Raw genomic sequence first — 15,948 nt, forward strand, 5'->3', positions numbered from 1 at the left:
AAGCACGAACAATTTGTAAAAAAAAGGTCAAAGAGTACAATTTAAACCGGCGTAATCGCCTATTGATTAGGTACTGTTTCGTTCGCACACATTGTATGCTTACAACTTAGTTACGCTTTTGCGGCGAATGTTTTTGGTTCCCACTGTGCACTTGTTCGACGCTTTGGGAATAGCTTTTTTGGCCATGATTTTTCAAGCCAACTTTTGTAATCAGCATGTTTTATTTGCACTGCTTGCTGGTTTCCCTTGAACAGAACATATATGCTTCCCTCGAAGGACCACGCCCTTACTACGTTCTGAGGATCCTTAAGTCGCGCCGAGGAAAGCACTTCCGCATTTAATTTGGTCAAGTCATCGTTAATAATTACAGGTCTGTTTCCCCCCTGTTTGAATTTACCCAGCCTGTGTGCAATATCTATGTCGCTTTCATTGATCGGAATGTTCAGGTACCTGTTTACAAGGGAGACAACCTGGGTTGTCACAGCTATCGAAGATTGTCGGTCTTGGTCACCGGGGACACCTGTCATTTTCAAATTATTTCTCCTGCTATAGCGGTGTTTGCAATTTCTTCGTATATGTTCGATTCTTTATTTTTTTTCGTTCACTGTTGCATGGATTTCACTTGTTAGCTTTTCGATTTGTGTGTCCTTTGATCGTATTTCTGTTTTTAAAAATTCAATGTCATTCTTTTTCTCAAAGACAGTCCCTTCGAGTATTTCAGGCCTTTTGAAAACTGACCCAAGTAGTTTGTCTTTTAACTGCGCAACAGTTTCTTTGATGATTTTCAGAATGACTACCGTTTTCTCTTGGTACACTTTCGGTATACGTTTCGATAGTTTTTTGTTTTTTATTATCGGGCTTTGAGGTTTTTTTCTTACTCTTAGCGTTTGTTTTGCTGTTACTATTTTCAAAAACTGTGTTCTGAGTCTGTATTTGTAGCCTTGCTCGCAATGGAGGAATGTATCCGCTTATGCATCACTATACTTTACCGCAGACTAGCGGTATTTTTCCTTAACGTTTTATTTCTCACTGGCTAAGATAATTAGTTTATGTACACTTCAGCTCTAAAATTGCTCATGCGTGACGGATTAAAATTGCGATAACTTTCCTGTGCATATCGATCTTCAATAACAGTAAAAAGGTGTAGTACCTATTAAATTTATACCCCACCCATAGGGTTTTGCCGTTTTCAATAATTTCTTCTAACACATTTCTGTCAGCAAATACATGTCTACAAACATTTTGGCAGCAAGTCCATTAGTCCATTTATAATCACTATCCACACCCTCAATCCTTTAATCCTGACCTTATGTGCTGTTTAAAATATAAATTTCTACATTGGTAATTACATGTTCACATCAACCGGAAGCGAAGACATAACAAATCGCGTGGCCTACTCCTCATCGATCAGAACCGATATAAGGCTGAAAGCTTCGCAGAGTATAAGGCGTTTCCAATGCAAAGTTCACGCACCTCGATACCATAAATAAAAAACGCATGAAAAAACATTCTTACCGCTATTGGCTTTCCATTGCGCACCAAAGCTAACTGTCCAGTGCCTTTTGAAACCTTTGTTTACATACATATCAACTGGCCGACATGTTAAACACACGAGCGATTTCATTGGTCCAACCACAGTCTATATATTATATATCATATTTGATTTTTTGTGTACCGGGTCCTTATGGGTCCAACGCGTAGGTGTGTCTTGACGTTGTAAAGATATAATACTTCAATCGGGTCAGATCGTTGACATGTAGGTCACGCGAGTAGTGTATCGTGTTATTGCTTAAACTTGTTGTGTCTCATGTTTTGTTCGAAAACGCCAGTTTCAGAAACAATGTGTTGGACTGCATTTTAGAACTTATTTCACGATTCACAAAACACCATGTCGACACAAATAGAGCCGGTCGGTCCACTTACTTTCTTTTGCCGAAAAATGTCACCTTTACAATCCTAATCGACAACAACTGTAAGGTTGGATAATATGTATTTTACCGCCACACTGATGAACACAAAATATGTTTTAAAGATCAAAGATCTGAATAGATTAACATAAACATTTCCGGATACTCAACACAAACAAGAAAATAAAGTTAGTCCTTGATAACCATTTCCTCTATGATATCGACATGTTCACGACGCATGTGGTATGTTTTTGAGTTTGGATTTTGTTTGTCAATATTTTGTAAGACCGATGTTGAATTTGATTTTTATAGCACACAACACTTACAAGATTAAAATTAACTATCACTAAACAAATGCAATTAATTTAAAGCGTATTTACAAATATGTTTTATTTTAATATTCCTTTTTGCCATTTGCCCATATGAAGACAACAAATTTAATAAATGTTTACTTTATAATTGATATGATGTCAATGTAGCTTGTATGGATAGCAATTTAAATGAGGACAAATAAACCACTGACATCCGTTTGATGGTATTCCAATTCAAAGATGCAATTTCACGGTTTGTGACGGAAACAAGCATTTTGTGTACAAGTATAACAGTTATTCGTCGTAGGTTTAACTTTAAACATTTAATCAGTGGTCTTTCCGAATTTCAGATATGCACAAAAGTAATATCTCTGTTAAGCACAGGAAGTATTTTTGTTTCAGAAAATGTTATCCCACCACAAATATTCGTCACGGTGCGACTTAAACATCAACAAATAACCAGTTCATTTAGTGTGGTTTTACCTACATATTTCTTATGTATTAACTGGTTTGACGGCTACAGGGCATATACTGATGAGTGTATATTGTCAACAAATTAAGTCCGACTCGAATGTGTAGAGTAATAACCACCGCAGTAAATTATTACGTATTTCCGGGATTTTGTCACAGCTTAAACGCGATGTGCATTTATTTGAATTTATTTGATATTTTAAGTAATATTTTATTTGTTTGTATAACTACGCTGGAATCGACTGTATGAATCGTCTTATTTTTATGTTAATATTATTTCATTTTAAGGACGACACATACGTTTGCCTTTGAACATTAATACTACGTTGTTTTTATATCTTAAAGTCTGTAGCAATGTAGGCAATTGTATCCATTGCTTCAAATGCGATTTCAATGAGTTAAATCCGATATAACATGCAATAAAAACGGATTGTAGCTAGGCAAAAGTAATGTTGATGCATTTTGAAATATTCGCAAATCCGGTATGTCATTAGCCAGTTGGTCTTACTCAGGCGTTGTGAAATCATGTATAAAAGATGTATACACGACTACTTCTACTACTACTACTACTACTACTACTACTACTTCTATTTCTACTACTACTACTACTACTACTACTAATAATAATAATAATAATAATGCTACTGCTACTTCTACTACTACTACTACTACTACTACTACTACTACTACTACTACTACTACTACTACTACTACTACTACTACTACTACTACTTCTACTACTACTACTACTACTACTACTACTACTACTACTACTACTACTACTACTACTACTACTACTACTACTACTACTACTACTACTACTAGTACTACCACTACTACTACTACTACTTCTTCTACTACTACTGCTACTACTACTACTACTGCTACTACTACTACTACTACTACTACTACTACTACTACCTCTACTACTAATATTAATAATAATAATAATAATAATAATACCACTACTACTACTACTACTACTACTACTACTACTACTACTACTACTACTACTACTACTACTACCACTACTACTACTACTACTACTACTACTATCACTACTAATACTACTACCACTACCACTGCTACTACTACTACTACTACCATTACTGCTGCTGCTGCTGCTGCTACTACTACTACTACTACTACTACTACTACTACTACTACTACTACTACTCCTACTACTACTACTACTACTACTACTACTACTACAACTACTATTACTACTACTACTACTACTACTACAACTACTACTACTTCTACTACTACTACTACTACTACTACTACTACTACTACTACTACTACTACTACTACTACTACTACTACTACTACTACTACTACTTCTACTACTACTACTACTACTACTACTACTACTACTACTACTACTACCACTACTACTACTACTACTACTACTACTACTACTACTACTACTACTACTACTACCACTACTACTTCGTCTACTACTACTACTACTACTACTACTTCGTCTATTACCGCTACTACTACTACTACTACAACTACTACTACTACTACTACTACTACTACTACTACTACTACTACTACTACTACTACTACTACTACTTCTACTACTACTACCACTTCAACTACTACTACTACTACTACTGCTACTACTACTACTACTACTACTACTACTACTACTACTACTACTACTACTACTACTACTACTACTACTACTACTACTACTTCTACTACTACTACTTCTACTGCTACTGCTAGTCTGCTACTGCTCAAGCTCTTGCTGCTACGGTTACTGCTACTGCTGCTACTGCTGCTGCTACATTACAATACATAATAATACAATATAATACAATTGCCACCAAATTTTGAATGTTCATTCCATATCCAGCACTAATACCAACTCTTATCATTATCATTTAACATGCGTAGAACATCACCGACCATAAAAACGTTCCGAATACAGTTTTTACGTATTTATCATGTTAAAACACTGCGTTTAAACAACTGAATATAACAGAAACACTGTCATGTGTTTGATAACGAAAAGCCATATACGATAATTGATGTCGAATGTGTAATTTTATCTGATTACGTTCAATTTAGTTAAACTTAACCAGTGATGGAGACGAATAATCTTAACTGCTATACATAAACGTAAACACGCTAGTTAATAAACGTTGACGTTAACAACTGCTCATTATGATGGATTATCTTTATAATACGCATTGAAGTGTGCAGTACGAAATATTTGCTTCACGTGAAGGAAATTAAGCTTTAATATTTATAACTTTGAAATCGGGCTAACTGAATGAAAGTGTTTACTCTATTTTCTAATTGAAGACAAATACACGTTATTAAAAAAACTTGTGTAACGTTCGAAAGTCATTCGTCTCAGTTAATCAAACGTCGCCCAAACAACGCTGTGGTTTTCGATGGTGGTGAATTACCGTGATTTGCAGGAACGATTTAACAATATTCAGTTGTTGATACAAAAACCGCAGTCGTGTCCGTAATGACATTAACTTGCAGTGGATGTTCGTAATTACAATTAAGGTTGTGTGATTCAATAAACGTACGTGCGCGGAGATTAACCGATATTAATATATTTGTGCGTTTGTGGATAAACAACATCTCTTGAAATCGGGCGATAGCCATGGATTCCAGCAAGATTGCAAGTTTGTTTATTTTGTTTGGATTATCCATTTTAAGTGGAACTTTGTCGATTTTGATGGTCAAGTGTCTGATTAATAAATTTGAAAATTCCGGTAAGCTAAAACGCACAGTCAGTCTGATGAACTGCTTTTCAGGCGGAGTATTTTTTGGCGTATCACTTTTGAATCTTTTGCCGGAAGCGCGCGAGGCTATGGAAAATGCGCTTGAACACTACAATTATCATACTGAATACCCTTTAACTGAACTACTTTTATGTGTTGGCCTGTTCTTGATATTGGCTATTGAGCATTTCTCCCATATGTGTTGCTCACCGAAGAAAAAGCTCCAAGAAAAGAGTCCAATTTTGGGCTCAACTTCCAACGCAGTAAAGCCACAAGCGCCACACAAAGAGGAAAAAGAGAAAAACAAAATACAATGCAACGGAATTGGTCACAGCGCCGATGTCAAAGACAAAGGCAATGAGATTCTAGTACATAGCGAATTCGAAGACTCCTCATACGCTGACGATTTAACCTACCACACATATGGCACTGTGGACGAATCCTTAGACAAATCTGGTATCAATCCTTTCGCCGGAAGTGGGTTGTCACGTGATGGGACGCCGTTTCAGACGGAAGTCGTGTTCTACAACAGTGACCGGATCATTATTCGCAATAAAGCGTCTCCGGAAGTTGACGTAAAGCCAAGCACACACGATGCCATTCGAAGCGCTTTAGACATTGACGCAGATGACATCAGACGTTTGAAAATACGAGGGATTGTCTTAATGGTTGCCTTGTCACTGCATATGATTTTCGATGGTCTGGCGATAGGACTGATGACAAAATCGTCCAAGGTTTGGCAGCTTCTTGGAGCTGTTGCTCTACACAAGTGTCTAGTATTCTTCACAATTGGCCTCCAGTCTTTGGAGATTCTCGCATCCGCAAAGAAAGCCGTGTTTGTTATTGTATTCCTGGCCATTATTAGTCCGATCGGAATCCTTATCGGCGAAGCTATAAATAGTTCCGATGACGTCACCGCAAGGGAGACCGTTTCTGCGGTTCTGCAAGGAATTGCCACAGGGACTTTCCTGTTTGTGACGTTTTTTCGAGATTCTATTTCGGGAATTGGGCGCACAAGATCCAGAATTGCTGAAAATTATGTTTAGCTTTATCGGATTTGTACTTATTGCACTTGTGCGCCTAATGACCAATGACTAGCACGGTTTATGACAGCATATGGCAATTTCAACGCAATAAGTAGAACCAATACACTGTGAACATTTGCAGTAATTTTAAGGTCTGTATGTGCAAATGGATTGCATGTTGCGATGGTGTTATTTTCACACTTGCTTTTAGGTCAAAATTTGACCATTAAATACATTATGAACGCATACGTTTCTGAATTGTTTTCGATTTTCAAGACGTATGAATTGGTAAGTAAAGCTGCATATACAAAAATGGACCATAAAATTTAATGACCACTGCGTTAAAGATGAAGAAGAACATTCAATACGTTACCGAATGAATTGTTTGTGTTAGAAATACGTATTACTATTGTATAATATTTGACAACGGGTACCATACATATCTAAATGATAAATTGTTTTATAGCAATTATCATGCTGTCGTTTAAGTTAACTTGAATTTATTACGTTACAATGTAATTGGTATTATGTATAATAATCTTCTTGGGCATCAATTCAATATTTTATTAAAGTCTCATTCGCAATACATATACAATTAAAATACATATAAAAAGCACAGTTACATGTATGCGACCAATCATAATATTATTTATAAGAGACTATATAATTATATGCATTAACAATAATCGACTATCAAATTGCCATGATTACTGCCACATGGTTGAAACTTACTTCTATTAAAATTAGTTATTGTATCTAAGACTATGTTGTATTATTGTATGGGCATGAACGTAATTCCCATGAAATTGATTTTGACGTGTTATATGCATTTTTATTACTATTGTTAATTGTATATTTATAATTTATTGTGTTATTTGTTATGTTTCAGTTCTTAGCAATGGCAGTATGATACGCTTATATATCGACTGTATCTGTCGCATCAAATGATTACATACACTTTGACTGTATGTTAACTTTATCTTCCGTTATCAGTCATGACTGTTTAGCCCCGAGCATAACTCGATAACTAGTCGAGGTATGACACTATTGGTAAAATTCATGAACACATATTAGTTAACAATAATAATTTGTGTTATACACAGTTTATTGTCTTGTGTATAACAAATTGGCAATTTTAGGGTTTTAGTAGGAGGCGAGCAGATGGTTGTGGGGGTGGTGGTGGGGGGGGGGGGGGTAGCAGCTAATACCAATAGCCTGTGGTATGATAAATACGAAGTGAACAATCGCAGTCATTGCGAGGTCGGCACGTGCAAATGGATTGCACAATGCTAAGGTGATATTTTTACACTTACGCTTATGTTATAAAAGCAAAAAGTACATACTAAACGTAAACATAACTGACATTTTCTTTTCGTTTTTATGATGTATGAAGAATTACCATTTGCTTTATCAAATTGTAGGCTAGGAGCTTATTTGTAGCTTAATTGCCGAAATGAATGTTGTTGTTGTTGTTGTATTCGTTTGAATGATAAGATAAGATTTCATACAAGGTTCATATAAGGGAATGGTTGTTAATGTGACCGCTACTGATGCAAAAAATTTATACAAAAAACGCCAAAAAAATTAACCGAGGTTATTTTTGTTATTACAAGTACGGATATTAACGTCATCGAAATGAATATTGTCGCTGCGCATATATGCCATTTACTTGATGTAAACTTTCTTTTTGGATTCATTGTCACTGCGTCATAATTATAAATATCGTGCTGATTGAAGTAAAATAATTATGCGGTCAATTACAGCTATAAACATGATCATGATGTATTGTTTTATTGCAATAAACGAAGTGTCGATTAAGCTGACTAGAACTCAATCGTCTGTCAATGTTTTGTCACAATTAAATTAGCGTATATAATTGTCAGCTTTGCCATTTATATGCATGAACTAAATTCTTAAAACATTGATTTGTGCTTATTATAACATTTATACTGTTGTTGTTAAGTTTATTTAATAGTTATTATTATTTTAATGGATCAGCTATTAGCAATAGCTGTGCTATGTGTGAATTAAGCGACTTTCGAATTCAATTGATTAATGCAGTTTGCCTATTTGTTATCGTAATCTTATGTTATAAATAGGTTATCGTTAAGTCAAGTATACATAAAATATGAACTGTTGATACATATTTTCACATCATTGCACTTAGAAATCATTTAAATGACATATATATTCAATATCATTTTCAGATTATTTTTTTTCGCGGCGTATTTTTTGCGATAATTATATGCAGCGATTGAAATTGTGTGTTAATTAAGCGAATTGTAACTCACAACAAAGAATAACATATTAAATTACGTGTTTCATGTATTTTTTGGTAGTTAACGCAAAGTGGCAAGATGGGCGGGGTGGAGTTGAGGATGGGGGTGGTGGTGGAGGGGTAAATTGGATGCAGGTTTCTCCGTTTGTCGTCCTTACTAAGGGCCATCGCATTTTTGTCCGGAGCATTACTATACAGCTATAATAGGTATTCATTTGGATATATTGACACATGGATTTGTTATTTGTATATGATAGAGGTGCGGGCGGTATTGTAATGAACAAGAGCCATAGCTATTTGGTCCATATTTTTAGATTAATTGCCTTTGTTTAATGGTATACACAAACTGTGTCTGTAGAGTAAACTATGAAGAGATATAAAGTTGAAACCAAAAAGGTAGGTATTAGGTAGGTAGATATCATTTAGGGTCTGTGCATTGCAAAAGAACTATAACTCTTGCTTCTATATTTATATAGTAATTTCCCTTATTTATTTTTGTATATAAATTAAGCGCAGGTACATATTTTGAAAACTAAAATCAGGGTGCAGGATCACGTGACTTTGTTCAGTTCCCAATTAAACGTTAATGGATGTAAACACGCCGGTAAGTGCTGTTTTTTCCAAATAACTTTTAAAAACATTGTTTCTTAAAAATTTCAACTAGTGCATAAAAGACAGATTTCTATGCTGATTATGGCAATGTGAAATACGTCAGCATTACTTTATTTAAATAAGCCTGTGTTCTTGTTAAAAATCCATGTGTACTGCACGATTATGCTTCACGCAACGTGAAACTTTGTCACCGGTTTCAGACGTATTCAATGATTTATTCTTATACCTTAAGATATCGGCACACACTGCAAGAAAAACTGTCTTTTATGCACTGACGTGTTTTGCAAATGAATTTAAATAGCTTGAGATATTTGCAAAAATAAAGTTCTTAACAGTGTGTTTACATTCTGTGTTTACATCCCTTGTGTAAATTCCTGAAAACTCCGTTGATTATGCACCCTAAAAACAGGATTATCTTGAAACGTACTTTGATGTAGATTGAAGGAAAGGTCAGTGCAAAATAATAATATCTCCTGCTTTCATATGTCTTGTTACTTGCCATGTTATGCCCCCCTTTGATGAAGAGGTGGTATGTTACCTTGCGTCGGTCATTTAATCGGTCGAATGGTCGGTCGGTACGGAGACCTCTTGTTTCTAACGATGTAAAGAGAACATTTTCAGAGGGGGGTAATCGCGTGATGGTCAAGATGTCGACGTCCGCCCAGACAGGTATTGATCGCTGTGTTATACTCTTTATTACGTTTGCTGTTGTCTACATGGTGGGGATCGAAATCATGTAAAAATGTATTTAAATCGAGGTAAAACATTTTTTACCTCTCTTGTTAACATTGTACTTAGAGAAATATATTCAAGCTTTTTATTCTTTCGGACATAGTTTCAGCGAATAATCCACGTTGCAACCAATTTTATGAACAAGAAGACATTTAGTTGGGGTTCTTGTTAATTTTCATGCTGACAATTGACCGGGGCATGTCTCGAAAATAGTATGAGGTGTCAAAATGAAACTCCATTGGTTAGAGGCTTGCATTGATGAGAAACCTGTACATACAACTAACTACCACTGCCATCATATCGTTTCTCGCAAGCAGTTCTGGTTTTATGCTGGTTGCAAAAGCCACTTTCACTTTGCTTCTTATGGAGGAAAGGGTTAATTTTGTACACGTAATTCAACGGGCATTGTAGCGAATGCAATGAACTGAAATGCAAAAGCGGTTTACGATATGTTGAAACTGTGATGTACGACATAACAACACTGCTTTTCAGTGGTGATCAATTACCGTGCACTGCTTCACTTACCTTACACACTATTTAGTTGTAAACAAATGTCACGAGTGTCTGTAATAATTTGTATTTCCGTGATCACAATTTAGGTTGTGGAAATCTTGGAAGCGTGCATATTGTGGCGATACCGGTAACTGTGGCGTAATGAATATCATGTCCGCCTTGGGACCGGGAGGTCACGGTTTTGATCCACCTGGAGAAGCTTTCTTAAGACGTCAAATACTGGTTCTTCCCAGAAAAGGGACTCGAGGGCGTTTCCGTACACCTTAGGCTTTCTATGTCATTGAGCAAATAAAATAGGCTTTAACTAAACACGCGTGTATGGGGAAAAAATCGTCAAATAAAATATTATGTTGTATTTGTGAAAAAAGACTCGCGACTTTGGGCGACAGTCATGTATTGGAGAAAAAAAATGCAATTTTGTTTATTTGTTTGGATTATCCACTTTAAGTGGAACGTTGCCGATTTTAATTATCAGTTGTCTCATAAATAAATTCGGAACTTCTGTTAAACTCCAACGCGAAGTCAGTGTAATTAACTGCTTTATACGTGGAGTGTTTATTGGAGTTTCTAATTATTTTCAGTTTTCTGTATGACTTTAACTTGTAATGAACATTCTTAAATGGGTATATGAGATATACGGTATGCATGTGTATCCCATTTTTTTATACCGACATTTACGGTATTACACCCCATGGAATATACTAACCTGTATCCCACGTTGTTGAATATACTTGTCGCGTGCACGGACTACTTTATTCTACCACTAAATGATTTTCATAATTAATCGCTAACGTCGAGTCGAGTAAATTTAGCTTTAAAACTATACGACCTTCAACCTTTCGATCTAGTCAAGGGACATAATTTTTTGCCATCCGTATAATGAATCAGCTGATTGACGGCGTCATAAAAATGACATAGTAGAGCTAATTGCGTCATTTTCCTGATATGTGATGTCATCTTTTGGTGTACACGTAACTAGTATGCGAGTGTATGGGAATAACATTGAAGGCGTGTTTTTTTCGTGTTAATGTATCCTGGATGTTATTATGAAAAAGTGTATATTCTATGGACTACTTACCTCGGATGGAACCGATGAGACGAAGGATTTAGATCTACATGTAAATCTAGCTTATTCATGTTATTGATTTTCAGAATGTGCATGCCTATTTGGATGTGAAGTTGTGTGTGTAGAACATACTGATGGGTGTGTATTTTGGTTCAGTATTCCAATTGTTTTGCTTTTGGATGCAAGTAAATGTAAGTGTATTTTCTTTGATGAGTAGACTTTGTCTTTGTAATTTTATCAAAGAAAGTATATTCAGTAAGAATTACCCGTTGGTAACAAGTGTTTCAAAGCTTAACAAAATTATTACGGATTATCTTTTGTGTTTGATTCACACACGGGATGTGAAGGCTAGATTTAGACGCCATCAAAATCTGCAGCGTCCATGAAAACATTAGGCGAGTATAGTTTTTTTGATAATTTATGTTTGGAACGTCTCTGTGTGTAAAGCTACAGGTACATGTATGTTGACATCGACATCATTTTGTCAGGAGAAATCGCCACCATATTGGATTTTGATCATTTTCTTTCGAAAATAATATGTATTCCATTAAAGTAAAATCTTTTTTTCGTGGTCGTAATGTGTTACAATTTGCATGCTGCGCAAAATTGAATCGAGTCATATGGTGATATTTTGTCCCGTTTAACAGTTTTTGTGTGAACTTTTTTAAGACTATTTTCCGTACCAGAACAAATACATTCTATATCACTAGGCATGGTTACATTCGTTAGATATAGATTTTAAGCGCTTTTAAGAATGAATTAAAATTCTTGTCAAGATTATTAGATATATTTATGTTAAATTTCACGTTGAAAAAAATATTCAATTGGATAAATAGAATACTAGGATTAGCGTTGAATAGAGAGAAGTTTATGTTGCTCGGCTCAAACACCGAAAGCGCTCGCCAAGGCTCGCGCTCCCGGTGTTCTTAGCCTCGCAACATAAACTTTTCTCTATTCAACGCTAATCTAGTATTCTCTATATATCTCACCTACTACAAAAATGACCTAATCCGATTGGTTTAGAGCAGTCATATGTCCATGGTGGCCATACGACCCGATTAATTTCCATACACCCCGAGTTATCGAGCAGTCAGTTGAGATATACACCATCAGTTACTAACAGTGTAACAAATTATACGCAAACAATAAAAGCTAGATAAATGTCCCTCACGTTTTATCTTGACCTAACGTGACTGACTCATGCCTTTTGCACAACGTCTCAATGACCTTAATTTCTTAGCTAAGGTTAATGAAAACCCCTGAAAGTGGTCAGGAGCTATTTAGAAGACACGAAAACTGCGGCGATAACTTTTGAACATGAATTGTGACCTTGACCTTTCACCAGCGTGATTGATTCATGCCTTCTGCACTTCTTCTTGAAGAACTTTTTTAGCCACGTAGCATGACAATCCTTCCTGAGTCATGCCTTCAAACCTTTGAAGATGAGATAGTGAAATGAAAACTCGTCAACGGGTTAAGGGAATATAGATCGGGAACGAAAGTGTTACGGAAAGAATGACGACGGACGCATTGACAGACGAACGGAAGGACGAAGTCTATTACTATAGCTTCCCTTTCGCTTTACGTCGGTTGACGGGTATATTCACTGTTAACATTTCTCTTTTAACATTCCACATTTGAGGTCGCCGTCGCGTAATGTATATGGTGTCCGCATAGCGATCAGGAGGTCATGGGTTCGATCCCAACAAGTGGAGCGATCTTAATATCTCTACCAAAGACACCAAGTACTGGTTCTAGGCCCAGGAAAAGGACTCGAGAGTGTTCCAGTTAGCCGGGGGCTTGCGATGCAATCGAGCTTAAATAAACGTGTTTAAACTAAACCAACATTTCGGTGATGCGGAAAAGGAGCTTCAATTTTGCAAACTTAACACAAAAAAAACACCAACACCAACATTAATTTCTGTAGATTTCTATTTACTATTTGGCTCTTTCTTTGAAAAAATCAGCTAAAAGGGCCATCATTTTTGCTATACATAAAAATATGCACACTCTTACAGCGAGTTTCATAACAAGGGAGTGAATCCAATATGGTGAATAATCATTGGGGAAAAAAAGTTACACTTCTTTGATCGACTATATTGAGATTTAGAACTATTTAAGTAAATACACATCAGTAAGGCAAAACCTCCGAATGATACTATGCAGAATTAATAAACTATCAGACGTACTACATTGTTTGGAAAGCAAAATTTTCACTCATTTAAGGAACATTTTTACAGATTTTTGCATGTATTGAAGTTTTTCATTAAATGCTATAGATTGATAAAAATAAACAAAGGATCTCAAAACCTGCAGTAAAAAAACAAGACTAAAATTAAAGAACGAAAAAAGGTATCCTTTACTGGGATTGAACCACTGACCCCTGGAGTAAAAGTCTATCGCTTACCACTCGGCTAACCGTGCTCAATTGTTTTTATCATATTCTAATTTTCAGGCAAGCATATACATAATTAACCCATTTATGCATAGCGTCTAGAAAAAAGGCCTTGGCAAACAGCGTAGACCCAGATGAGATGCCGCATGAGGGTCTGCGCTGTTTGCTTAAAGGAATTTCTGTAAGAAATATTCTAAATATAGAAATCAATATACTAGACATCCTTAATTTCGGAAATAGATTAATCCAATTTAAAAGGATGGGAGAGTCCACTAGGCGTAAATGGGTTAATAAGGCTATCTGAAATTGATAAGGCGGTGTTGATGTACAATCATTGTCAATGATTGTCAATGTACAAAGTTGATAAACTCCCCTGTTTGCAATTTTGACCACAGTTATATCTCGAATGAAGTAATCTTAGTTCATGAAACCATGAAATGTATTGGTCGACAATTGATTTCAATTGTTTCATCTTATTACGTTTCGTTGGCTTCCATAGCAGCATCAGTCATTTAAATGTAATAGTATACAACGTGACAATAATAATGATAACAACATACAACAAAAAACAAAAACCCAGGCGACAACAACAGCAACCTGAAAAAAACATTTCGCACAAGTATTACTACTGCTGCTGCTGCTCTTACAACAACTACTACTTCTACTAATACCATTACACTAAAAACTACTACTATTATAATTACAACTACTACTACTGCTACTATTACTACTACTTCCACTTTTACTTACTTCTACAACTACTACTACTACTACTACTACTACTACTACTACTACTACTACTACTACTACTACTACTACTACTACTACTACTACTACTACTACTTCTTCTACTACTACTACTACTACTACTACTACTACTACTACTACTACTACTACTACTACTACTACTACAGTACTACTACTACTATTACTACTACTACTACTGCTGCTGCTGCTACTACTACAACGTTACTACTATCAGAAACGTTGGGCATAATAAACTTGTCTTATTTAATTAAGCACATCTCATGCGTTGCCATACTACAGCAAACAATTTAATTGTTGCGGGTCAACATGCCAATACTAAAAATACCTAATTTAAAAAGATAAAATAAACAAACGGTGACACGTACTTATTTTAAATATGAGTTCACTTTCGTTTTCTTAGTAAACACTTATAAAACACATGTACATGTAATTGAATATTCGATCCTTAAGCAGAAAATATCTTACGTCAATATTCTCTTTAATGTATTGCGTTGCGAAAATACCCGGGTTTTCCGATTAACCCTAGTGATTTTACGGTCGTTCAGAGTTCACATAATCGTTAAAAATAATGCGTTCAGACGATACGCGCTGCTTATCGCCAACAGCAAACTTTGATCGATTGCAATGGGAATTTCACATTAGCATATCACATATACACATGTATACATGATAACCCAATGACAGCTTTAACAGCGCAACCGTGATACATCGACTATCTCCGGAATCCTTCGTAGGATATTGTTTTATGCAATCAATCGTCTGCTGATCCAGAGTGAAGGCAAGGTTGCACCCATTTATGGACATTAATCAGAACAGCGGTCTATGTTTAGTAACAAACCCTGCCACGTGAAACCACTGTTAAAGCGACTTTATGCATTATGTAGCCTCCTAATGATCTTGTGGTTTCTATCGTGATACTTGAATTATGTAGCCGACTGATTCTTATGTGGTTCATATGATCGTGGTACTTGTGTAATATAATACTTATTATAAGTAGGTATATGTGAAGGAAAATTATCAAAAGGCCTAAGGTAATTAAAGATAGCAATAGTATTAATACAAAACTAATAAAAGAATTTCGTGAATACAAACAATACAAAATGCAATTAATACAACA

At 35.6% G+C, this 15,948-nt stretch overlaps 1 protein-coding gene across 1 annotated transcript; it reads left to right on the forward strand.

Moving 5' to 3' along the window:
- The first annotated feature begins 5,639 nt into the window (after nucleotides 1-5,639).
- Nucleotides 5,640-6,488, forward strand: LOC127866226 (uncharacterized). The gene has a single exon (XM_052406655.1). The coding sequence runs from the start codon at nucleotides 5,640-5,642 to the stop codon at nucleotides 6,486-6,488; it is 849 nt and encodes a 282-aa protein (XP_052262615.1).
- The last annotated feature ends 9,460 nt before the right edge of the window (nucleotides 6,489-15,948 follow it).

This window comes from Dreissena polymorpha, chromosome 1, assembly GCF_020536995.1.
Source record: "Dreissena polymorpha isolate Duluth1 chromosome 1, UMN_Dpol_1.0, whole genome shotgun sequence".
In the NCBI taxonomy this organism is placed as follows: domain Eukaryota; kingdom Metazoa; phylum Mollusca; class Bivalvia; order Myida; family Dreissenidae; genus Dreissena; species Dreissena polymorpha.